Here is a 24,847-nt window from a genome sequence, read left to right on the forward strand (position 1 = left end):
AGTTTTGATTGACCCAGGTTGATCGGAATTTAGATTTTAGTAGAATTTTTTAGGGTTAAATCAATTTTTATTTTATATATATATATATATATATATAGTAGTGAGATAAAAGTGAAGAAATTATAAGAAAAATGGTAAAACAAAAAGTCATTTTTAATCGAGTTATTCAGATTTGTTGTGATTCGGGTTCAGGTTTAATTAGGGGTTTCGGATTGTGTTCGAGTTCGGGTTGAATTCAGATTGGGATTTTTTATAAAAATGTTTCCAACCTGGCCCAAACCGACCCCATCCATTCGAATTTATACTACTATTCTATGGGACCACACTCAAACAAAATTAGATTCAGTTTTTTTTTTTTTTTACATTCAGATATTCAAAGGGTGACCGGTTAGTCAGATATTCAAAGGTGACCGATCTAACCTTATATAAGTTTTTCATCGGTTACTAAGATAAATATAAGAAGCACAGGTGATTCTTGATGTGACATTGTAGCATTTCCAGTAGTTCGAGCGTCGTACTCTCGTTGAGGTCCCAACTCAATTTTTTTTTAGTAATTTAGGTGTCTAACTTTTACGATTCGACTAATTTTAAAGGTGATCGATTTAGTCCCATAAAAAAATTTCATCGACCATTATGATAAATCGAAAAGTGTAGTGGATCAAAACAAACAATTCAATGTTATAAGTTTTTAAACTTTCCAAATATAATGATCCTGCTCGAAAATCATGGAGATGACTAATTGGGAATGTGACTGCTGTGTTGACTGAATGTAGACTTCGCTTTGCTCTACAACATAAGAAGCGTCAGTGCCGAGCCAAGGAAAGAGTCCTCGAGTCAATTACCTGAAAGAGTGAAGAAAATAGAGTAATAGTAAGCGCAAGTGTGAATAGTGAATAACGCGTACCTCCGCCGATGCATGGACCCCCCTTTATATAGTGCCCCAGTAGGTGATGTGCACGCTCCTCGAGACATGAGCACGTTCTCCAATTTATCCTATGAAAGGACCTCTCAGGAAAGTGTCTCTGATACCATATCTTAACATGACATGTATATCCTTGATAAGACAGTAGAAACTTTCGTCGTATGATCCGTCTGTTGACCATGCCTTGTATCAGCGGCACTATCTCCCGGAAGGATATTAAGAGATACATCAATGATCCCTCTGCTCAGCCGAGTGGGATAGCTGCTCAACTGGGAACTCTTCTGCTTGGTCAGACTCGGCTGCTCTTTCATGCGACGACTCGACTCGGTCGCTTATTTTCACTATATCGGACTAACGCTCCGGTCTTCCCAATGTTCCTCTGCTCTGTGATGAGCGTATGATGATCTGGACTATATGAGCGTTCTGTTTGGACCAGACCTTTTTCGATCGGGCGGTTCATGCCCGATCGGTCACTGCAGGAGCGTTCCGCTCGGCCCCCTTTGGTGAGTCCGTTAGTTCTATGGTGTTGATCTCTTTGACTTTGAATTCCACGTCGACTGCTATCTCTGTCCTTTGATCCGCACTTAATAAGTCCCTTTATCACTGCATCCTATAATGTACCCTCCGTTATCATAAATCCGTTCCATTTCTTAACATCACACTAGAGCTCGGGGCAAGGTCCAGCTCAAATTGTGATAAAAGATAAATACGTTAGCCCCCAATGTTTCCGTTAATCCGTCCCAAAGTCAAGCTCAAATTGAACTAGCACAAGTGTGATATGATTACTATAAATGGGCTTATAATCAAGAAAGAAAAAACAATCCGGCAAAACCAAATTGGCAAGCAAATGGCTTGTGACATCACCTATCAATCCTGGAGAGCTGCTGTGGTTCACTTCAGATGATAAGGACTGTGTAATAAATGGAATTGGGCCTCCCGTTGACGCCGTGGCCATGGGCTCATCCGCTCTGTAGCTTTCCTCGGGCGTTAAAAATAGCACAAGGCGCTACATTTTCCCACTCGCTTCGCATTGTCCGAAGACCCGAAGCCGAGAGAGAACTAGAAGGGCAAGACCGTGCCCCAGCTCATCTCCTGTTCAGTCTCAGATCGATCGGTCGTGCTGCTCTCGGGAAGAGCGAGTAGACCGAGGGACGGAGCGGCTCTAAGTGGCGCAGCAGAAATCGGATCGTCTCTAGCCCTATCTCCGTCAAAGTTCGCCCCTCTTTCGTTACTTCGGTGCATTATTGATCTAGAGTACGTTCTTGTTCTTCTACTTTTGATTTCTCTGATCGATCCTGCGGTTTTGTTCCTTGGTAAGCTTTGTGGTGGTTTGTGGAAGGGAATTCGGTGGTAAAGCCTCCCTCCTAAAGGATATGATCTTGGACTGGAAATTGCTTGTAAAAGGGTGTGATTCGTAATTTCCTACTTTATTTGGGTGCCTTTTTAGTGTCATTGTCTGGAAGCTCTGCTGGGAAGTCTGTTGATGGCTAAAAGTTTCTATTTCTGGGATCGAATTCCATTTTTGAGGCACTTCCCGCCTTCTTAATATTGGCTTGCTAGGATCTATGATTTGGAGCTTAGAATGTTCACTAGCAGAGAAAAGGCTGGTTGAAGGTTTGGAATTTACTTATCCATCTTCTTTGATAGTAGGCTTCAGTTGAACATTTCGAGCTTCTTCAGGGTTGAAATCGGTTGTTTCTCGTGTGAAAGCTACAAATTTTATCTTTTCCTCTAGGCGCTATTGGTTTTCCTTGAAGCTTTTGAACTTGAACTTTTGGGTTTTTTGTTGTCTGCATCGAGTCTCTCGCCCTCTTCCACTTGTCCCTCAATGAGGAGAGAATAAACCGATGGTTTCCTTCCGGATGGGTTTCTGCCCGCCCAAAAATTGCCATCGTTGTTTTTTCTTAGTGAGATAAGATATATTTTATCCTTAAAAGCAGCTTCTAGGAAGATGATAGAGTGGGCATCTACAGTTATAAAAGGATCTAAGACACACAGTGCCATGAGTGTGTTGCTTGGTCATGGAACTGATGCAATGACAGATGAGTTTGATGGCTCAAAAGGGGAGAAGGATATATTTATGGAAATCTTCAATCTAAGTGCTCCTGACAAGGTAAACAACCTTCATGTTGCTTCAAACATCTTGAATTTCCCAAAAGATAAGAGCATCCAATCAAGATCATTGGCTTCTATGATTTCTGAGAGCTCGGGTATGACTACTTATGTTTCCCTTAGAGATTCATCCAGCAATACTTCCCAGCCTCAATGTATCAGTGACAGAGATGTTAGTCGTTCCAGATGCCTTCTGGAGAGCTCTTCCACTGGTTCTGTTTCTGATCATTGTGATGTTCAAGAGAAAAGGATGAATTTATCTATCGAGCAACACAATCAAAAGGGTGTCGCACACAGTTCCAGTGTGTTGGTATCCAGTAATGCATTGGTTGACCTGGGTCAATTACAAAATTCATCGAGCATGTTCATCCAGCATCAAGAGCAATTGCAATGCCTTGTAGTTGAATCATGTGGTCAGGGTATTCTTTCTAGTTGCTATCTCTCTCAAACACATGAAGAAATTGATGCAAGTAATAATATGGATGATGATGTTGCTCCGGATATTGAATTCAGAGGCCAAGAGGTGAGAGATGCTAACATAATTAATGAGGCTAAATCCATCACATCCCCAGTTTCTCAAGAGAGTTGTGCTTATGATCTTCTGGTAATAAATTCCACTAGCGCTCATGTTGAGACACTAGAAATACCTACGTGCATGAAACAATTGAACATTGTGAAGTCTAACAGAATAGAGGTTGCATCAAAGAAGGCATTAATTAGGGACCTTCCGGAACGCCTATGTTCACATGCAAATTGCCTTCTTACTGATGCAGGCTGGAAAATTGCACCACGTGTGAGGAATGACAGAGCTAAGTTGGCTTCTTATTATGTACCACCAGAAGGAAAACCTGTTCTCACTTCACTCTCTCAAGCCTGGAAGGCATGTGGCCGGAGACTTCATTCTAGTGCCAGAATCTCCGATAAGGATGATAAGGGGGGAGCATGGGCAAATATTGGCCAATTTTGGAGTGATTTGACAGACACCTTGTTTTACATTGATGAAAATACTCAGCCATCTAGAACCTCCATTTCTCACTTGAAAAGGTGGCAGCTTCTTGATCCATTTGTTGCCGTTGTTTACATCAACCGGAAGATTAGCGTTCTGCGAGAAGGGAAATCTCTTAAGGCTGTGAACAGTTGTACTTTTGTTTTGGCTGAGGAAAATAATAATGTCTTGGCAGATGACAATATTGTCAGAGTCTCACACCTGGGAAAACTAAATTCAAGTTCAGGAAGTTATTTGAATAATATTCAACTAGCTGGCCATGATCAGGTTCTGATAACTGTAATTCCTAAAAATCAGAAAAATTCCCAAAATTGTTTAGATTGGAAAACGAATGCCCAATGCAATCAACAAAATTGGAAAATTTCCTGTGCTTCAGGAGTTGGTCGTGGAGATCTTAGTAGTCTATCTGTAAGCAAAGGAACCTACACGCATGATGCTACATGCCTACATCCTAGTTGCAAGGAATTGACTAATTCATACAATACAGTATGTGGTTCAGACAATATATCGATATTTACTGAAGATGTCTACCCCACTTCTATCAAAGATTTTTCAGTTTTTGAATTTTCAGTTGATGAATCTCTTCCATATGTCTTGGAAACACCACTAATCAATGGCCCAGAAGCTTGCAAAGCATCTTCTTTTGAAAAATCTGTGTGTCAGCAACTAAGTAGTAGACCATCCAAATGTAAATCTGTTAAAAAGGATTTAAAAGAAGCAAGACAAAAAAGGACAATAATTTCTGCAAAAAGGAGAGTATATGGCAAGCATCTTTCCAAATTTGTTGGCTGTGATACTCTAGACCTGCCTAGTCATGAGAATACAGCTAATAAAATGGAAGTAGATGATGAGCACTTGAAAATTCAACATTCAACATCTAGGCCAGGCTGCAATGGTGTGATTCCTGTTGTTGACATTCTCAATTTTTTTACAACTGAAAAAGCAGCCATTGAGGATCAAAAATCTAACGGTCTGGATTTTTCTTTAAGTCAAGCAAGTGGTTCTGGTAAGAAGACACATAAGAAGTCCAAAAAAAAATCTGGCATCAAAACATATAATGTTGATGGCACATGTTATGTAAAATGCACAAAGGCTTTAGGCTCCCATTTTAATCAGAAAATAAAAAATGTAAAGGGCAAGAAAGAAAATATTGCCATGCCTTTTCAGAATAAAGCAGAAAACTCACTCGTTCATTCCAATGCTGATGTTTCATGTACTGTTGGGGAAACTCTTGACACACAAAGCCGCCAGATAGTTGCAAAGTTAAAGGAAGCTGAAGTTTGTAAGAAGAATAGATGGAAGAGACCACGCGGGTTTCGTATTAATGATGATGATCTTCTTATTGCAGCTATTATCAAAAACAAAGATTATGTGACATGCATTGATACTAAGGGATCAAAGCTAGGAGTTTCTCAACCCAAAAAATTGAAGAAACTTGAAAGCCGAAAAGGAGGTTGTAAATTGCTACTGCGAACACCTGGCAAAGGTGCATTGTCAAAAGATGGGAAGGAAATTATTTTGGGAGCAAGAACTGTTTTGAGCTGGTTGATTGAAAGAGGTGTTTTATCCCTGAAAGATGTTTTTCAATATAGGAACCCGAAGAACAATGACTTGGTAAAGGATGGCTTGATTACTAGGAATGGGATTCTATGTAGATGTTGTGAACAGATATTCTCCTTATCTGCTTTTAAATGCCATTCTGGTTCCAAGCTCCAGAAACCGTCTTCTAATCTTTTCCTGGAGTCTGGTAGATCATACACATTATGTCAACTTCAGGCTTGGTCTGCTGAATACAAGGCAAGAAAAAGCCACATGAGAGATATGGGACTTGAGGAGGTGGATCAAAATGATGATACTTGTGGATTTTGTGTAGATGGTGGTGAACTAATATGCTGTGATAACTGTCCGTCTACTTATCATCAAACATGCTTGACCATGCGGGTATTTCACTCTTACCATCCGTCTTTTTTTAGTACTGCATTAGTTATCAAATCATAATATCGTTGCTAGTATTATTCCACTTCATGCATAGTTTTTTTTTTCTCAAAATTCTGTCTTTTTTTTTGCATTCATATTTTCAGAATGTTTGTGTACAATGTGAAATCTGTTATATTTTCAAAATATTTGAAGAATATTATATTATATTTGCTTTTATTTGCTTATGTTTTGTGAGAAATATCATAACTGAGTCAGTAACACCCAAACTTTGATTCAAAATATAGTAGTATAACCAAATGCTTGCCATTCTTCATTATGAGAAATCCATTTTTAAATTTTTTTTTTATTCAAGTCAAGTTACAGTTAAACCTCAATTCCGATATCACTTTTAAAGTATCATGCTTAAGTAATGTTGCTTGAGGACCAAGAGGAACAATCATGTGATATGTGCAAGATGTTTGCAATCCTATGCCTCTGTATATAATTTATAGGGTTTGCAGTGTGACATATTCTACAATTATATTGAACTACTCTTAGACAGTGAAGGAAAAATGAACAAGAAAGCAGTGAATGAAGCCAGGAATGAAACTTTTGAATACTTATTTCGAAAATTAGATACAAAAGAAGGGGAAGAGATATTTAAAGTGAGAGAGAGGAGGGCAAGAGATCTTACCCAAATCAGATAAATTAAAAACGAATGCAATAGAGTAATATTAAATGATGAGAAAATAAAAGAGTGATGGAAAATGTATTTTCATCAACTTTTTAATTAAGATGTAGGTGATCAACTTAACTTAGGTAATTTAAGTAGATCAAATGAGTATAGAAATTTAAACTTTTATTGTAAAATCCAAACTTCAAAAGTTGAATAAACTTAAAATGGGATTTACAATGGAAAAATAGTCATACCATATGATATGGACCATATGATATTTTAATAAAGGTATAGAAATGTTTAGGTAAACAAGGTATTGAATGACTTACAAAGTTATTCAATCTGATATTAAAAACAAAAAACATACTAAATCAGTGGAGGATAAGTGCTTTAGTTTCTTATATAAGAACAAAGAAGACGTACACAATTGTGTAAACTATAGGGGTATTAAATCGATGAGTCATACCATGAACTTGGGAAAGAGTAATAAAAAAAAATTAAAAAAAGAGGCCATGATAACTGAAAATCAATTTAGATTTATGTTTGGAAGGTCGACAATAGAAGTTATACATCTTCTTAGGCAACTAATTGAAAGTATGGGAACAGAAGCAAGACTTATACATGATATTCGTCAATCTAGAAAAAGTTTATGATAGAATCTCAAGAAAAATTATATGGAGAATTTTGGAAAAAAGTTTTGGTAGCGTATCATATATTAAAGTAAGGATATGCATGATTGTAACAATCAGACTTCATGCGGATTAATCGATGTATTTTCCATAAAGATAGGGTTGCAACAAGCATCAACTCTAAGTCCCTTTCTTTTTACACTAATCATGGACGAACTGGACCCATTCAAGATATTGTTCTGTGGTGCATGTTGTTTGCAAATGATATTGTTTTGGTAGATGAGACACGTGAAAGAGTAAATGCTAAACTCGAATCTTGGCCAAAAACACTAGAAGTGAATGATTTTAGACTTACTAGACTAAAGTAATATTAGACGTAATGAGATAAATGTTACGATAGGAGATGACGAGTTGTGTGCAACTGAGCATTTTAAGTATTTAGGATAATTTTTGAAAAGGAATGGAGAGATTGATAGAAACTTACGTGAAATATAAGCATGATGGTTGAAATGGACAGAACGCCAAGTGTTCTTTATGATCGTAACGTATCTCCAAGACTTAAAGTAAAATTTTACAAAACGGCGGTTAGATCTACTATGTTATATAAAGCTGAATGTTGGGCTATGACTCGAGTACATAAGCAGAAGATGAGAGGTGTAGAAATGAGGATGTTAAGGTGATGTGTAGACATACAAGGATAGATAGGATAAAAAAATCAAAATATTAAAGAGAGTCGGTTGCACTTCTCGAGGAAAAACTAGACGACTAATAAATGCTCCAGTTAAGTGATATGAAACTATGACAAATATGCACATCAAACAAGGAAGAGGAAGACTAAAAAGGATTTGCTTAGCAATAATAAAACAAGATAAAATTTATTTAAATATAAATAATGATATAGTAGGGGATGAGGTCCAATGGCGTGGAAGGATCCATATAGCCAACCCCACCTGGTGGGATAACACTTGGTTGTCGTTGTTATTATTGTATTGAACTACCCTTGTTGTACCAACTAATATGGTATAAAATATTACATTATATTGAACTACCTTTTTGCTATACCAACGAGTAGAGTTGACTCTGGGGTGGTCAATATGAGGCTGACGCATATGGCCCCACATTCGGGGGGCCCATTTCTTTCCTTTTTTTGTAATTTTTATTTATTTTTAATAAATGCTAACACAATGTCTTCATTGAAAAAAAAATAAATTAAAATGCTGAGGCCCACTTTTTTGTTTTTTTGTAATTTTTATATGTATTTTTTAAAGTAAATGCTAACTCTGTGTTAAAAAAATAAATAAAAAGGATCTAATTATAAATTCTAAAATATTATGGATTTTTTTTGGTAAAAGTGTAAAAAAAAAACATGCACGGAGTAATCGAGCGGACCTTTCTTCCTTCTTCACCTGTCTTTTCCTATTTCTATCTCTTTAAACTTTAAAATCCCTAAGCATAAATTTAGTTTATATGTCCTATAAAAAAAAGTATCAATGAGAACTTGGTTTTGATACCTTATAAGATAGAAAATTAGGGTCATCATACTTAGTCCCTTCTAACGTTTGTAATCTTGGGGTCTCAGTCCTTGATTAGTTCAAGATGGTGTCGTCAATACTGTACCAGTGTTGGAGGTGTGCCGTTGGAGGAGCTCTAGCAGAGTGCTTCTCGCAGTGTCTCCAGTGGGAAGACAAAGGAGGATATAGCAGTACGAGGTAGAGGAGGAGGTGAACTTAGCATCTTGTTGCTTGTGGAAGAGGAAGTCAAAGACTGAGTTTTATTAGGCGTTACTTACATATGAAGAGGTACCAGAAGCTTTAAAAAAAAAAATTATAGATCCACTACATTAACGGTACCAGAAACTTTAAAACTCTAGTCTACTATGGTAGAGTGCTTCTAACGGTATCTCATGCTTCTCTTTGCTCATGAAGACAGAGATAGAGAGTGTTGTTGGGGGCATCATTTGCGGAGGAAGAGGGATTCTAGAACCCTAATGGCTTTGGCAGTGTGTTTTTCACAGACACAAAGTGTTGCTAGGACATCATATTGTGCATTCTTGCGTTCTGGTTGAAAGGCAAAATAAAACATTTTGTCCGTTCTGACATGCACAAAACAAAATTTAATTCCCTAGTCCCTTCCACCTATATGTGTTATTTATAATAATTATATTATAATCCTTTTAACAGGGTATTCACAAATAGGTTCCTAATTTTGGAATTTGGGTCGCTAACAATGCATTTATAAATTGGGGATGCATCAAAGTTGCCTTTTTCTCACTTTCTACTATTGTAATACATTTAAAGTTAAAATGTCTGATATTATGCATGTCTGAAACATTTTGAGGCACTTTTGTTGATTACTTTTCTGTGTAAACTCTTTTCCTTTCACTTCCCATTGATCGTGAAATAATAATTCTAGAACGCTATCTTGTGCAACATGTCTTCACATGTATAGAGTTTCTCCATTTGTTTATGTAAACATTCTGTTCTTTCATCTGCTACATAGTTGGGACTTAAGGAATCGCTAGATTAGGGATTTAGTTTTCACAGTTCGTCATGCCAAAATGCCTCTTATATATAGTCATTGAATACCATATAAAAATGATATATTAGTTAATGTAACTTAAAAACAAGTACATGATTTAACATTTATTATGCAATCAGAATTACATAATTCACTAATATAATTTTCAGAATCATGTTTTGCTCAAAACATTTTTCATAGCAATTGTTAGGAGAAATTGGAATTGTTTTCCTTAGTGCCTTATTAGTGAATTCTTAGAAAATGAGGCTTTGTTTGAGCTTTTGCAAGCAGTGGGGGTGTATTGGGTATTTTTCCTAAATTTATTTTCAAAAAAGGAGGCTTCCAGGAATTTATTTTTCATAATCAAATCTTAAATGACACTTCATGCTATTCCCATTCAGGATCTTCCAGAAGGAAGCTGGTACTGCCACAATTGCATTTGTAAAAGCTGCGGGAATGTTGTGAAAGCAACAAAAGAGCATCCTAGGCCTTTGGCTGTGTTGGAATGTTCACAATGTGAACATAAATGTAAGCTCTTCCTTAGCATATCATTTTTTAACTAATCTTCGTTTTTCATTGTGCCGAGGTGTTGGAGGGGTAAACCAGATTGTTTTATTTCTGCATGAACGATGTTTTTCTCAGTTTTAGCGACCTGTGCTTGTTACTTATTTCTACTGTTTTTTAAATATCTGTTGCCTTCACTTTATAGTTTTCAAAGGTCTTTTGTGTCATTTCCAGATCACTATATCTGCATAAAGAAAAAAGATCCAAGTATCGGAGAAGTAAAATCTGGTTCATGGTTTTGTGGAGAAAATTGTGAACAGGTAATTTTAAGTTTCTAACTCATAACTGTGAGAAAAGAGTAAGTTTGCTTTTTTTATAAAAGAATCTTATCTTCGTTTAATATTTGCATATGTTATTATGGTAATGAATGGGAGTGCAATTAGATTAAAGTCCAAACTGAAATTGTTTAGCTTTTAAGATAAGCAAAATAAAATTTCAATATATGAAATATATAGTATAAGATAGAATAGTTAAGATGGACATGAAATCCGTGTAAGATATTTAGGTATTTTGATCTATTATTCAACATGAAAAGAGAGATGACGAAAATAACATTAATAAGATAAAGAATGAGTTTTGAGAAGTGAAATATAGAGGATCTTTTGGAGTCTTATCATAGTTGTGCAACCCACAAGGGTAAAAAATCTATAAAATTGTGGTGCAACTTGCCATACTTTATGGATTAAAATTATTGGGCTATTAGGAAATAACACAAAAAGGTAATATAGTAAAGATGGTAATGCTAAGATAAATCTATGAAGTTAATAGAAAGGATAAAACAAATACTAATAGAGGAATTAGGTGTAGTTCTAAACTTAAATAGGTTTGAGATGGGTTCATCATCTTCAAGGATGACTAATAGATTTTGTAGTTAGAAAAGTTGAATATGTTGTATTGGGGTGGAACCCATTCCATCACAAAATGATTATTAGCCATATGTAGTCCCGACCACGGTTCAATGGTTTGACGGTTCTTGATAGGTCAACCTTTAACCTTAATCATGGTTCACTGTTCGCTACGGTTCAACACGATTCAAGATTATTATTATTTAAAAAAAAAAAATTATAAATTATGGTTTGCATTTATTTAAGTTGCCTACATATCCCCTATTATTTTAAAGGAGTATTTTGAACCTTAGAAGTATCATTATCAGTACTTCTTTGTATCTCGGGTGTCGATATTTACGCAGGCTTATCATTGGTAAATTAAATATCGTGATCCTCATTTGGATTTCCTTGCCCCTCCGATATCAAGATGATGAACTTCCTCCTTCCACTATAATTAGAGAATTGAAGTCGAAAGCAATTGAGATTTTGAAATTGGAAGATGAGAGTAAAGTAGATAGTGCGGAAATGATGAAATGAGCTCCTTATTTATAGAATTTGGAGAATAATGGCACTAAATCGTAGTCATTGATAAAAAAAAAAAATCAAATAATCTTAATGTTAAAAAAAACAAAAATCCTCCCCCTCAACGACCATCAGTCTAACGGTCGGAATTACTTTTACTCCCCTCTAACTTTTAAATCACACTAGTATAAACGAAGTAAGTTGAAAGAAATTATTTATTCTTTTACTCTTTTTTATATATATCAAAATAAAATTATTGATTAATTATTAAATAGTTAACTACCACATATGGATATTAATATGTTGTAGTCTAATTGGTTAGGACTTGGGTTCAAGTCCTGACAACACAATTCTTTTTAACAAATTTTCATTAAAAAAACATCTATATATAAAAAAATCTGTTGGACTCCCTAAACCTTCCGGTTAATTGGGCCATTGAACCACGGCACGAGTCTGTTCAGACCCGGTCCATGGTCGTCAGACCCGACCCATGGTCATTGGACTCGGCCCGGATATCTTCTGATAAGTAAACATAATGGGGACTGCAATACTTGTCCAAGTGTTTCACAAATAGTGTATTTGTCCTTGAATATGTCCAAACTTTTTGATTACTATGGAGAATCGATCAAACCAGGCACGAGGTGACTATTTTAACCCATAGAGAGATTTGTTGAGCTTGCATATGGTCTTACCATCTTGTGCCATTTTAACCCATAGAGAGATTTGTTGAGCTTGCATATAGTCTTACCATCCAAATTTTCTTCAAATCTGGAGGTTGATTCAAATAAACCTCCTCTTCAAGCTCTCTATTGAGAAAAGCAATTTTTTATATCAAGTTGATGGAATGACCAATTTAGATTAGCGGTCAATGATAGAAGAATTATGGTAGTATTGAGTTTGGCAACAGGAGCAAAAGTCTCGGTGTAATCAATTGTTTAAGCTTAATAATTATCAGGTAGGAAAATTATTTATATATGTTGTTTATACTGCATAGAACATTCATAGAATCGGTATTGGACATGCATCTTAAAGGCCTGAGGCTTGTTAATTTACTTATAGATTTGTAGCGTGATTTAAGATGATCATTTTTCTACAGATAAGGAAAAAAAAATCGAATACCGTTTATCACATATCAAATGCATATCTTTTCCTATTTGTTTTGGAGTGATTGGCATTCTGTTAGGCTGGACATACTAACTAGGCATATAGAATTATATGTGCTTAGAATTGTGTAACAAGATAATGTTGATGAGATTTAAAAGATTATATATTGTAATCATTATTCTCTTGTTACTCTTCTTATTTCTTGTTTATTTATATCATCTGTCATAATCTAATTGTGTTAGCAGGTTTATTTGGGTCTGCGTTCACGTGTTGGCATATTGAATGGTCTTGCTGATGGATTTTCATGGACAATTTTGAGATGCAATCATGATGATCAAAAGATCAATTCAACACAAAAAATTGCACTCATGGCAGAGTGTAACATGAAATTAGCTATTGCCTTGAGTATTATGGAGGAATGCTTTCTCCCAATGGTTGATCCAAGAACAGGCATTAACATGATACCACATGTCCTCTACAACCGAGGGTGAAACTTGTCTTTTCTTGTTCCTAAAACATTTCATATGTTCATGTTTTCGAGCTTGGACAATGCTGTGGCATTTTCAGTCCTTTGCATTTGACTTTTTTATTTTTGATAATTCATCAATCATATAGTGTGATTGATAGATTATGAATATAATTTGGTGACAATTCATAACCATGTTTCCTTGAGGAAAAAAACTTGAGGAAGGTAACATGGATGTAAAAGAATTCCCCCAACCTCCCTTCCTTTTAAGTTGGAGTCTTTACCGATCCCAGAGTGATACTTAAGTGATTGTGTCCGACAAGTTCTTTCTTCAGTTTCGTTTCTCCCTGGCAGCTATTAGCAAATGGACTCTAATTAATAGTCTTCAAAGTTATCTTTGATGGGACATATGAACCATTGAAATTCAACATAATAAAGACTAGTTAATATCTTGTTATTGTCCATGTTTTATCCTTCTCAGACTACAAAAAATAACAACTTACGTAATTGAGCATGAACATGAATATTTAAGATGGGTAGAAATTTTAGCATTTCTTCTCCGAGTGCCTATATTTCCTGTCATGGTCTCAAATAGTCAAAGAACGGGCATCTTTTGATGGTATTCTACCTAAACACTGAACCATATTACTTAGTATTTAATATTAAGTGATACTTGGTGATATGGAGCATGGCACCATATGTCAGTACAGTCCTCGCCTGACAATTCAAAATTGTATCACTTTGGGATTTAAAAAAGTCTGGTACCACCTACTCTAATTATACACTAAAACTAGGTACCTATGTGAATTATACAAACTGTGTTATCCACCTTTGCCTGATTCTATCTGTTATATGTATGATTATAATGATTTTTTACTAAGTAATTTCAATCAATGTATTTAGCTGCAACTCATCTTATAGTGAACTCATCACCTCTCTAAGAAAAAACTTATCCTGGATGCTTAGGATTTCCCAACTGCAATTGAAAACTGTCCATTTATCCACTTCTTTATGCAAGTGTGTAAACCTGACTAAAGCACACTGCTGAAAAAAATATAAACGGACTCTTTAAGTATGTGATTCCATGGTTTTGTTATTATTATATTCAGAGTTATTCTTTTGAAAACTCAGGGAAGTATTGAATTTCAAGAACTGGAAAAGTTGCGGTAAATACAAACTTGCCATTTTGTTTTGTAACTTACAGTTATATTACAGTAATCTAGTGGTTCTGCTGCCAATGGCAATCTAAGATGCACAAACACAATCTGGGTTCATAGTGAAGTAGTTTGGAATTCAATTAGTTATGAGCCACACATCTTTTTCCTGCTATTTGATAATAGATCAATGTCTGGCTCGTGAACATTAGATGTATGCTTTACCCTTTTTTCCTGAAATGTTTGTTTCTTGCTACTAACTTGAATCCAGGGTTTGAGATCTTTTGCTGAGTTAGTTGAAACGGTTGAAACATTTCGTCTCGCCAACCAATCGACACCGGCATGAACACGGCACCAATCCCGCTGTAGCTGCGGAGGTGTCACGATGTCCGCGGCCACGCCGGAGGGGCGTCGTGATGCCTACGGCCGAGCAGGAGGGGCGTCACGACATCCACGGTTGGCAGGAGGGGTGTTGTGACGCCCGCACTTGCGCAGGAAGGGCGTCACGATGCCCGCGGCCGCGCAGAGGGGCGTTGCAATGCTCGCTGCCGCACAAGAGGGGCGTTGCGACGCTAGTGGCCACGCTGGAAGGATGTTGCGACACTCACGGACATGCCGGAGGGGCCGCACGACCCTTGCGGCCGCATTGAATGGGGTCGCGGGATCCTCGCGACTGCACCGAATGCGGCCGCGTGACCCCTACGGTCGCGCCGAAGGGCCTGCGTGATCCCCGCGACCGTGCCAAAGGGGCCGCACAACCCCCGCGGTCATGCCGAAGGGGCCGCGAGACCCCCGCGGCAACGCTGGAGGGGTCATGGCTAACTCGGTCGATTTTTTTAATTAAATAGTTTTTTAAATTAAAATAATTCTTAGGTGGATGGAGATGATTCAAAGAGACTTAATTAAATGCTAATAAAACTATTTAATTAATTTAATATTTTATTTATTTTAATTTTAAAAATATATAATATATATATATTTTAGTTATGTTATTAATTTTTTAATAATCTAATTATCTCTAATTTAAATAAATAATCGAAAAAAATTTAAAATTGTAATTAAATTATTCCATTAAAATATATAAAAATTAATTTAAAATTCTAAAAAATTCTAATAAAATATTATATGTTTCTAAAATCCTCCATAGATATTGCGCCGAAGGGATCATGATTTTTTTAGTCTTTTTGATTTAGTTAATTTTTTATTTTTAAATATCTATTTTTATAAATAAACTATTATTAATAATAATTATAAAATATTAAAAATTATATCAAAATTTTAAATAATTTTAAATTTTAATATATATTTTACAAAAAATTTAAGTTTTTTAAAATAATTTTAAAATTAAACATAAATTTAAAATAATCTAAAAAAATAAAAAAAATATAATTATTAAGCATTTCAAATAAAATTTTTAAAATAAAAAATTTACAAGTAGATTATTAAAATAATTTAAAATTTTCAAATTTTTTTTTTTATAATTTTAAATTTAGTTTTGAATTTTAAGAATTACTTATTTTTTTAAAATGTCTTTTATAAAAATTTAATAGACATTGTCTTATGAGAAAATATTAAAATATAAATTCAACATCTCAAAATATAAACATCTTTAATAATCAAATATTAATATACATTTATATTTATATTTAAAAAATACCGAAACTATATCGGCATGATACGATACTGAAATCGTATCGTTCCGGTCCGAGATCGAAACCTCGATACAGGTCGAGATTTTAAACCTTGCTTGAATCAGTTTCTTTTACTGATTTCAATTCTCATTTAACTACATGAATTGATTAAACATTATATTTTACATAATTTTTCAATTTTTGGGATCTTTATTCCCGTCATTTATTTTGTCAGTATTCCTCGGTGTTGTTCCATTCTTACATAAAGTTTTTCTTCCAGGTCTAACTTTACCCGCTTGAATTACCAAGGATTTTATACTGTAGTCATGGAGAAGAATGATGAAATAATATCAGTGGCATCACTCAGGTAAATATAATAGCAAAGACAGTTCGTTAGAAGATTCTTTTTGGTAATTTTTTAGTTTAATTCCGAGTGAGAATTCTAGGATCCATTCTTTTGAAATGAAAATTCTGCATGATAAATATTTGGGAGCATCTACTCGTTGTTTCTTATTGTTTGATGATAATTATCTCTATACTTCATATACTTTATGTTTGAATATTTATATAGTTGCACCTGAAAGAGGATACGATTGTTGGACAGAAGAAAAACTTGTTGGCGCTTGACTTCTCGTTTGGTATACTTGTTCATCCCATTTTCCTATTGACACCTAATTGTGGTCAACATATACTGCATTTGAAAAGGATAATACCATCATATAGCCCGATCAATGACTTGGTTCTTTATCTTATTTTAATGTCAGAATTAAAATATTTTTACTTGTACCGTTCCTTTATAAAGTATAATATGGATATACATGGAAATTTCTGAAGTCTTATTTTTTAGTAAAGTTTGTTAATGGACCTGAAGTTGGAAACTCTCACAAGCACTTTCATATTGAATTCAGTTAGTTCACAACAACCATAATCTAACTTGGGAAATTTATGGTGTAGTAGGCTTGCTGGGAGGAATAAATTGTGTAGACTTGATGTAATTATTTAGATTACAAGGCGTTATAATAATTTAGTAAGAAACATTTGCATCCTCTATTAAGAAGACATGAAGTATAGTTTCTTTTTCCCCAGACATAGGGTGTTCTCCGAAAGGAATGTTTTGTAGGAATTGACTGCAACGTCTCGGCAAAAATCATTAGATTTTTATGAAAACTTGGGTATAGTGTTCAATATGCAAGAGTTCTCCAAGCATAAGTTGGATAAGAACAAATATTATAGGAATACCGATTGTCTTAGATTTGTAATATGCGACGTTGTCACAGGAATGCTCACTGGTAAAACAATAGAGGCAATAGATATGATAATTAAGAGAAGAATTAATATTTTTTACAAGAGACAAAATGGGCAAAAGAGAAGGTAAAGATGATGGTTTAAATTATGGTGTATAGGAAGAAGTAAAATAAGAAATGAAGTAGGTATTGTTATAGATAGTTCGTTAAAGGATGAAATAATAGTAGTTAGGAAAGGGAAAGGATTATAACTCTTAAAATAATAGTAACGAGAAACTATTGATGTAATTAATATATATACATTTCAAGTATAATTATATGATGACACTAAATATAGGTTTCGGAAAGAGCTAGATGAGGTAATAAAATTTTTTTTATCAAACGAAATGATTTTAATAGGAGAATTTAAATGGATATACAGAAATAAGAAATGAGGAATATGATAGGGTGTATAGGGATTATGGTTTTGAAAAAAAAATGAAGAAGGAAAACTTATATTGGATTTTGAATTTATAATAAATAATATGTTTTTTAAGAAAAGAACAGAATACTTGGTTACATTTAAAAGTGGGAATACTAAATTATAAATTGGCTTTTTTATAGTTAGGAAAAATAAAATAGATTTGTGAATATTGCAAAGTCATCTTTAGAGAAAATCTAACTACTCAATATAGGTTAGTCATGTTAGATTTACACCTCAAGCATAATATTAATAGAAGGAAAATATGCACGACTCTTCGAATCAAGTGGTGAAAGTTAAAGGTAAGAAATAAAGTATATTTAAGGAGATGGTATGAGCACAAATATTTGGACATGATGATTCGAATACAACATGAGATAAGATGACTTAAAAATTGAAAATGATGGCTAAGAGCATACTCGATGAGTCAAAAGGATGTGCACCATCAAGTAATGAATTTTGGTGGTAGAACGAGAACATACAAGAAGAGTGAAGGAAAAATGAACAACCTATAAGTTATTATACACTTATAAAAAAGAACAAAATTTTAAAAATTATGCCGTAGCAAAAAAAATGAGACCAAGAAAGCATCGGTAAAGTCAAGAATGAAACTTTTGAACGCTTATATTGACAATTGGATACAAAAGAAGTGGAAAGAAACGTCTATAGAATAACTAAAGCGAGAGAGATAAACAAGAAATCTTATCTAAATAAGATACATTAAAGATGAATGCATAGGGTACTAGTGAAAAATGAGGAAATAAATGAGTGATGGAAAAGATATTTTCATTAGTTTTTTAATGAAGGTTTAGGCGACCCAACTTAATTTAGGTAATTTAAATAGGTTAAAGGATTATAGAAATTTAAATTTTTATTATAGAATTCAAACTTCAAAAATGAAATAGGTTTTAAATGAAATGCAAAGTGGAAAAATAGGCGGACTAGATGATATTCTAATAAATGTATGGAAGTGTCTATGAAGTCACTTTTCCATGCCTGATTGACAGCTGCATTAAATTGTATGTGGTTTGTTATTTGTCCTATATTACAGCTAAAAGAATTTAGCAATTGTATCCTTCTTTAAGCTGCTTTTCCATTTTATTCTTATTAATTATAAGTCTTCCTTGTGAAATGCTTTCTGCTATAAGAACCATGGGATACATGACTTATTGTGTTTTGCTAATTATTTAATCTTTTGTCTTTTCAGAATTCATGGTATTACAGTGGCTGAGATACCTCTTATTGCGACTTCAAGTGAGCATCGACGACAAGGAATGTGCAGACGGCTCCTTAATGCAGTTGAAAAGGTACCATACTGGTGCATTGTGATTTCACTGTTTTCTTTCTAGGCTGACTATGATTTGAAAGAGTTGTCTATGTTGTATTTCAGCATTTTGTGCATCTAAAGACATTTAAATTTTGAATAAATTGCCTTTTTCATTTTTGTTTAATGACGGTTTTTGATCAAATATTGAAGAAATACATTTTGATCAATGGGTTTCCCTCATATAATTGGAAAAACAAGTTGTAATGTTCTAAGAAGAGAGTTCTACTTACATTTCCAAATTGTGAATGTCTATATCTATACCAATAATATCTTGCTAAAGTGGTATTTTGTAACTAACCACTAAGTTAATTGTCATGACCTGAATGACTCTTCCTAGATGAGGGGAATCACTTAATGTTAGACTATTCTATTAATATTACATGTACTACGTATCAGTCCATATGACATAATATTACAGGATGTATGCACATGACTTGACCTAAAGTTGAACACCACTAAGAACATATACACTAAGAATAATGAGACAACTTTATATTCAAATGATTAAATACCAATTTAAATTGTTTGAATGCACTAACAAACGTAAAGAAAGAGTAGATCAACAAGCCAAATAAAACCAAAAAGAAATGCATAGATAGCAAAATGCTAACAGAAACATACACTAAACTTTTCAATGACTCCAATGATTTGGGTAGAACATGTTTTATGGTGACAAATGTTTTGGTTTAACACCCTAGTACTATCCTATGGTAAATGAAGAGGCAAGACAAACAGGATATCAGTTTGAAAAATAGTTGACAGATAATGAAGTGTAAAACAATATGGTTAGTAGTGAGATGATAAATATCAAAGAATTGATTCATCTGATGTAGCTAGCCCAAGCATTCTGGATTAAGAGAGCAATAGATTGTGTACACAGCCCGACACACTTGTGACTGATCGAATGTTATTATCAGTAACATAAACATGTGCTTACAAGCCATCGAGCTACCCTCCTGATATAGCATTCATTTTATTGTTCATTTATCATACATGCCTGATGTGCCATATCATGATGTCATGTTATTATGCCAATTTAGTGTCCAAAAATGTTACACACCATGTTTTTATTTCCGCTTAGAATACCAAACATTTTATATGTTGCAACATGTATTCATAGTATAAGAAGCAGCAATACTATTCCATTTAGTTTGTTTGGATCATAGCATGTGTATCTAGCAATGAAAGCAACGACACTAGCTAGCAATAGTAATGAGCATGTGCCATGAAACTTAAGCAAATAATAAGCATTGGTAAATATGCATGTCATTTACAAATAAGATAACATAAGAGTTAATAATCCAAGAAGCAACACAAGAAAATATGAATAAAAAGGTCAAGCATTCCTCCTCTAGTTACGTAGGGTTACCTAGTAAAGTTCACCTATCCATATACACTGTATATGTAAATTTTTCCATGCACCACCTTAGTTATAGTAAAGACTCAAACTACAAGTTCAAAATTCAATAACTAAGGTTCTGTTTATTTAGTAAAAAATATTTTTTTGGAAATATTTTTCATACTTTTAGTGTCTGGTGCAAACATGAAATCATGTTCAATAGAAAAACTTTTCTTTTGGTTGATTAAAAATTTTCTTTTGGTGATAGATATTTGTTAAGGAAAATGACATCCTCTAAAAAGAGCAAAAGTTATTTTCCGCACTCATCCACAGGCGCTTATCTCTATCAATGTTGATCTCTTTTAACTTCACCCTTTCCACTTGTTTATGCAGGCTGATTGATTCAGGAAAGTTGATTGAGCTTAGTGGTTCAAGCCTGTCAAGTGGGTCAAGTAGTGGGTGGGTCGAGAAAGCCAATTGATTCAATTGGGTTGAGTAGCCAAAGTAGGTGAGGCAGTGTGAGTAGGTCAGTGTTGATTGTCCCAGGTGGGCTGGGTGCCGAGTCACTTAGTTCGATCTAGTTGGGGTGGATAGTGAGAGATGATCCATACAGTCCAATCAATATAAGTTGGTCAGGTTAGGTGCACCATTGGGTCAACATCCAATCATTTCAAGCGGATGCGAGCCACGCGGTGTGGATGAGCCAGATGGGCAAGCTGCATAGTGTCAATGCGATCAAACAGCTTAGCTTAGACTGGCCAAATTGTTTAATCAACCTAGCCTTGTGAGGGGGAAAATATTTTCCAGTATGTGCATCAAATATAAGAAATTATTTTTCAACTTACGTAAAATGTTTTTTTTAGAAAAAAGATTTTATTTGAGTGTGTTTTCCACAAATAAGTTATTTTCATTCAAACAAACAAAATCTAGGTCACTAAATACTTATTGAACTCAACCTACACAAGCCATTAATCTCCCTTTTAAGGGCTAAGCAAACAATTAGATTCTAAACCACTAGAATAATATATTTAAGCAATTTTAATCATGGTGAAGTATTTCCTAAGTCACGATGGTATAAACCATAATTATTGAAGGAACAACCTGACAAGGAGAAAGGACCCTACCATAAGTGAAGTGCACTGAGATTGAATTCGCAAAGGAAAACAGCAAAGGGCACCTCATTTTAGTCGCTACCCTTAATGAGAAACAGGGGTTTAGATTATTCTATACATAGGAGAGCTAAGGCTTATATTAGACGCATGGGAGCGTAACCTTATCACTCTTATTATTGCTGCTTGAAGAAGATACACAGTTCTCTGCTTCCACAGGAATAAGGCACAGGAAAGGTTTCTGACTGCCTGCCGCTCTGATTATTCCATCAATACTGATTGAGAGGAACAAGGAATTCAAGCGAAACTCAAACTTGAAATAGGAAAGGAAGCATTCTTAAGATCCTAGAAGTGAAATCACACTGCTTGCTCACGGATGGAATATGAGGAAAGGGAAGTCATTGCTTGTTTCACAAAGGAAATAAGGCTCATGGGAGATGAAATCACATTGACCAGTGGCAACAGATGTGGTCAAGGGAGGCTATGATCGGGTTTTCTGATGTCCAATTAAGTTGTCATGGCACTGGCACTAATTTGCAAGGGGAAAGGGTTGCAGGAAGAAGTGGATAAGTTTGCAAGGTTGCCAAGGAGATGAAGTCACAAGGTGGGAGGAAGATGTGGCTTGATTTCTTTCCAGAATTGCGAAGAAAAAGGAAGGGGGATTTCAATTTGGGGAGGGATGTGTTCTGTGTTCTAATCTCCAGGGGAAGGGATTAACACCTAATGGGCAGTGGGTTAGCAGGTAGCGGATTATAGATGTTAATAGATAGAACACTAATTCTTTTGCTTTTGATTACTGTCTAAATTTACCTATAATATTTGATATGTATTTTCTAGCTTTGTGGCATATACTGAAGTAATCACTTTGTCCATTGATGGCATCCTCTGTTTATTTCATCAGCTTTCTTTTCTGTTCTTAACTCAAAAATAGTCCCTGTATGGCTTTTTTTACAGACACTTAAATCCTTCAAAGTCAAGATGCTGGTTTTATCAGCTATACCTGGTCTCGTGGAAACATGGACATCACATTTTGGTTTCAAGTCTATTGGGGATATTGAGAGGAGGCAGTTAAATCATGTCAACTTTATGTTGTTTCCTGGGACAGAATTGTTGATCAAGAATTTGGAAGATACAACTGAAGAAACTGGTGAAGTTATAGGTGACAACAATTTATAATTGGATATCTTTTATATTTGTGCTAGCAATTTATCTTCTATTGGTAGGCTTTCCTCAGCTCCTATTTCTTGTACTACAATACTAAGATACAGTTTTGCAGGATCAGATGACGCTTCTTGCTCAAGAGTCAGCCAATCTTCCTGTTGTGATGACACTAATAAAATTGATGTGGAAACTACAGTACAAACCAATGAGATTTCTGGAGATGATGCAGATCGTGGAGCTTTTATCTCAACAATGAATGGAACTCATCAAATAGAACATAACTGGCAGCAGAAGGGATTATTTATACAATTGGATGACACTCCTAACTCAACATCCAAGCCTGATGATAACAAGGCAAATATCTCTGAATCATTCTGCATAAATGTAGAAAATTTGAACAATCAAGTAACAAGAAAGTTTAATAAAATAGTAGAGGATTCAACGGTTTTGTTCACTCCATTGAAGTAAACTATAGTTGCTTGTCTGGTGGAACACAACATCAATCACCATTATTGGAAATTCTACGTATTAGGGAGATGCAACTAACGGAGTTCAGTGGTTGCAAGCTTTTGGCATGTTACTCCATGTTCCAAGATAATAGTTGATGGTTTCCTGTGATTGCATCCTATAATGAGGTGTGCTTACATGAAAGTTCAATTATAGAACACTCATATATTTGACAATTTGTGTGTTATTCAGGTTCTTGCTTGATTATTTTCCATCAAACATAAAGATATTTTGCCAGGAGTATCAGGCTATTATGATTTATAAAACAAGTTCATCTAAGGGGTTGATATGAAGCTTATACTGGAATCATGCAAAGTTCAGAAAACAATTTACTAATCTGCAGACTAGCAAGGATTGAAACTGATGATCCAGTTACTGCAAATTCTTTGAAACATCAATTCAAGTAATTTGGTTTGCAATAAGTGGAGGCTGTAATGTATGTAGTATTTCCCATCCTACCAGAGGTTCTCTTCAGCTAGTAAGAGAAGCAGCAAAATAACAAGTTTTCTTTGATCTTTAATTGTTTGATATGCTTTCACCCAACCATTTTAAGGGCCTATTGTTAAATATCCATAGAAAGCAGGTTATGAGAAAACAGAAGTGCAATCACTGCTCTTAATTAGCAATTTTAAGAGATCTTGTTTAATACTTCTGGGATTTCTTTCAGAAGCTATGGGCCATTGGCTGGCAATGCAATAGTTAGTTTAATGCAGAGAACAATGAGCATAAATAGGACTGATTGCCTTTTTCTTTTGCTTTCTAGTACCTTCATAGCCTGCTAACAAAATTGTAGCTAAGGTGGTGCAACTTTATACAGATTGTTTAATGGCTGGAACAACTCCATACTTCCTAGTCCCGGCGTGAAAGCAAATATTAGGGAATTCAATGATTCTGACTCATCTTGTTGGAGCCTAAGTAATTTTGGGAGCTGAGAAGACTGTTGGTTGTCGAAAAAGGATTTTAACTTGCAGGATATCATGACTGCCTGTTGCTGAAATAAGAATTGTGCTGCTGAACAAAACTTTCATGATGTCTCTGAATTAACAAGGGAAGGTTACTATGTCTGCTAAAGCAGAAGCCTACAACTGTGCAGTTCTCTTTTACATTTTTCTGTCTCTAACCTTTGTTTTTGCTGTAACCAGTGCTTGAATGGATTTTGAGAGATTTGGATGTGTTCAGTGAACATCCCTATTTAAGCTTGCAATACTTGTGATTGCAAATGCTAACTGAATCACTAATACAATACTGCTTTGGATTTGTTTAAAATCTCAGAATGAGATCCAGATATAATGTGAAATATAGGATGTAGATTATATTGTCAGTTTGTCCTCCTTAACCTGATATGATTATCAAGATTTCTGCTTGTTACTGAATACAGAATTAGGAGCACAAAGGATGGATGATATTTTTTGATGCTAATGGAATTGGTTAAGATGTCAAATTTTTTGTTCGGAGCAAACCACTGATTGTTTTGGTTTCCTAATTCCACCGTGAATGGTTGGTTTGATGCAGATGGATTTGAACTTCCAAGCTCAACTTTGAATTAATATCTGCTTGCTTGAAATGTATTTGGTGTATCTAAGAGCCTTTGGAACTGACTCATTCATATTGTCTTTGTAATTGCAGCCATTTTAAGCGCGAACAATTGCACTG

At 34.9% G+C, this 24,847-nt stretch overlaps 1 protein-coding gene across 9 annotated transcripts; it reads left to right on the plus strand.

Moving 5' to 3' along the window:
• Nucleotides 1–1,933: 1,933 nt before the first annotated feature.
• Nucleotides 1,934–24,515, plus strand: LOC122014747 (increased DNA methylation 1-like). Of its 9 annotated transcripts, none has more exons than XR_006120754.1 (9): nt 1,934–5,981; nt 10,181–10,307; nt 10,518–10,603; nt 13,042–13,283; nt 16,328–16,414; nt 18,959–19,058; nt 22,481–22,685; nt 22,803–23,672; nt 24,012–24,515. XR_006120754.1 is itself a non-coding variant. In XM_042571145.1 (9 exons), exons 1-9 carry the CDS (start codon nt 2,874–2,876, stop codon nt 24,018–24,020), a joined length of 4,203 nt encoding a protein of 1,400 aa, XP_042427079.1. In that variant the 5' UTR covers nt 1,934–2,873; the 3' UTR covers nt 24,021–24,515. The 9 variants fall into 9 exon arrangements, 3 of the variants coding, with proteins under 3 accessions (XP_042427079.1, XP_042427077.1, XP_042427078.1); XR_006120752.1 differs by having other exon boundaries at nt 22,803–23,322; nt 23,387–24,515; XR_006120753.1 differs by having other exon boundaries at nt 22,803–23,322.
• The last annotated feature ends 332 nt before the right edge of the window (nt 24,516–24,847 follow it).

Source organism: Zingiber officinale, chromosome 8B (assembly GCF_018446385.1).
Source record: "Zingiber officinale cultivar Zhangliang chromosome 8B, Zo_v1.1, whole genome shotgun sequence".
In the NCBI taxonomy this organism is placed as follows: domain Eukaryota; kingdom Viridiplantae; phylum Streptophyta; class Magnoliopsida; order Zingiberales; family Zingiberaceae; genus Zingiber; species Zingiber officinale.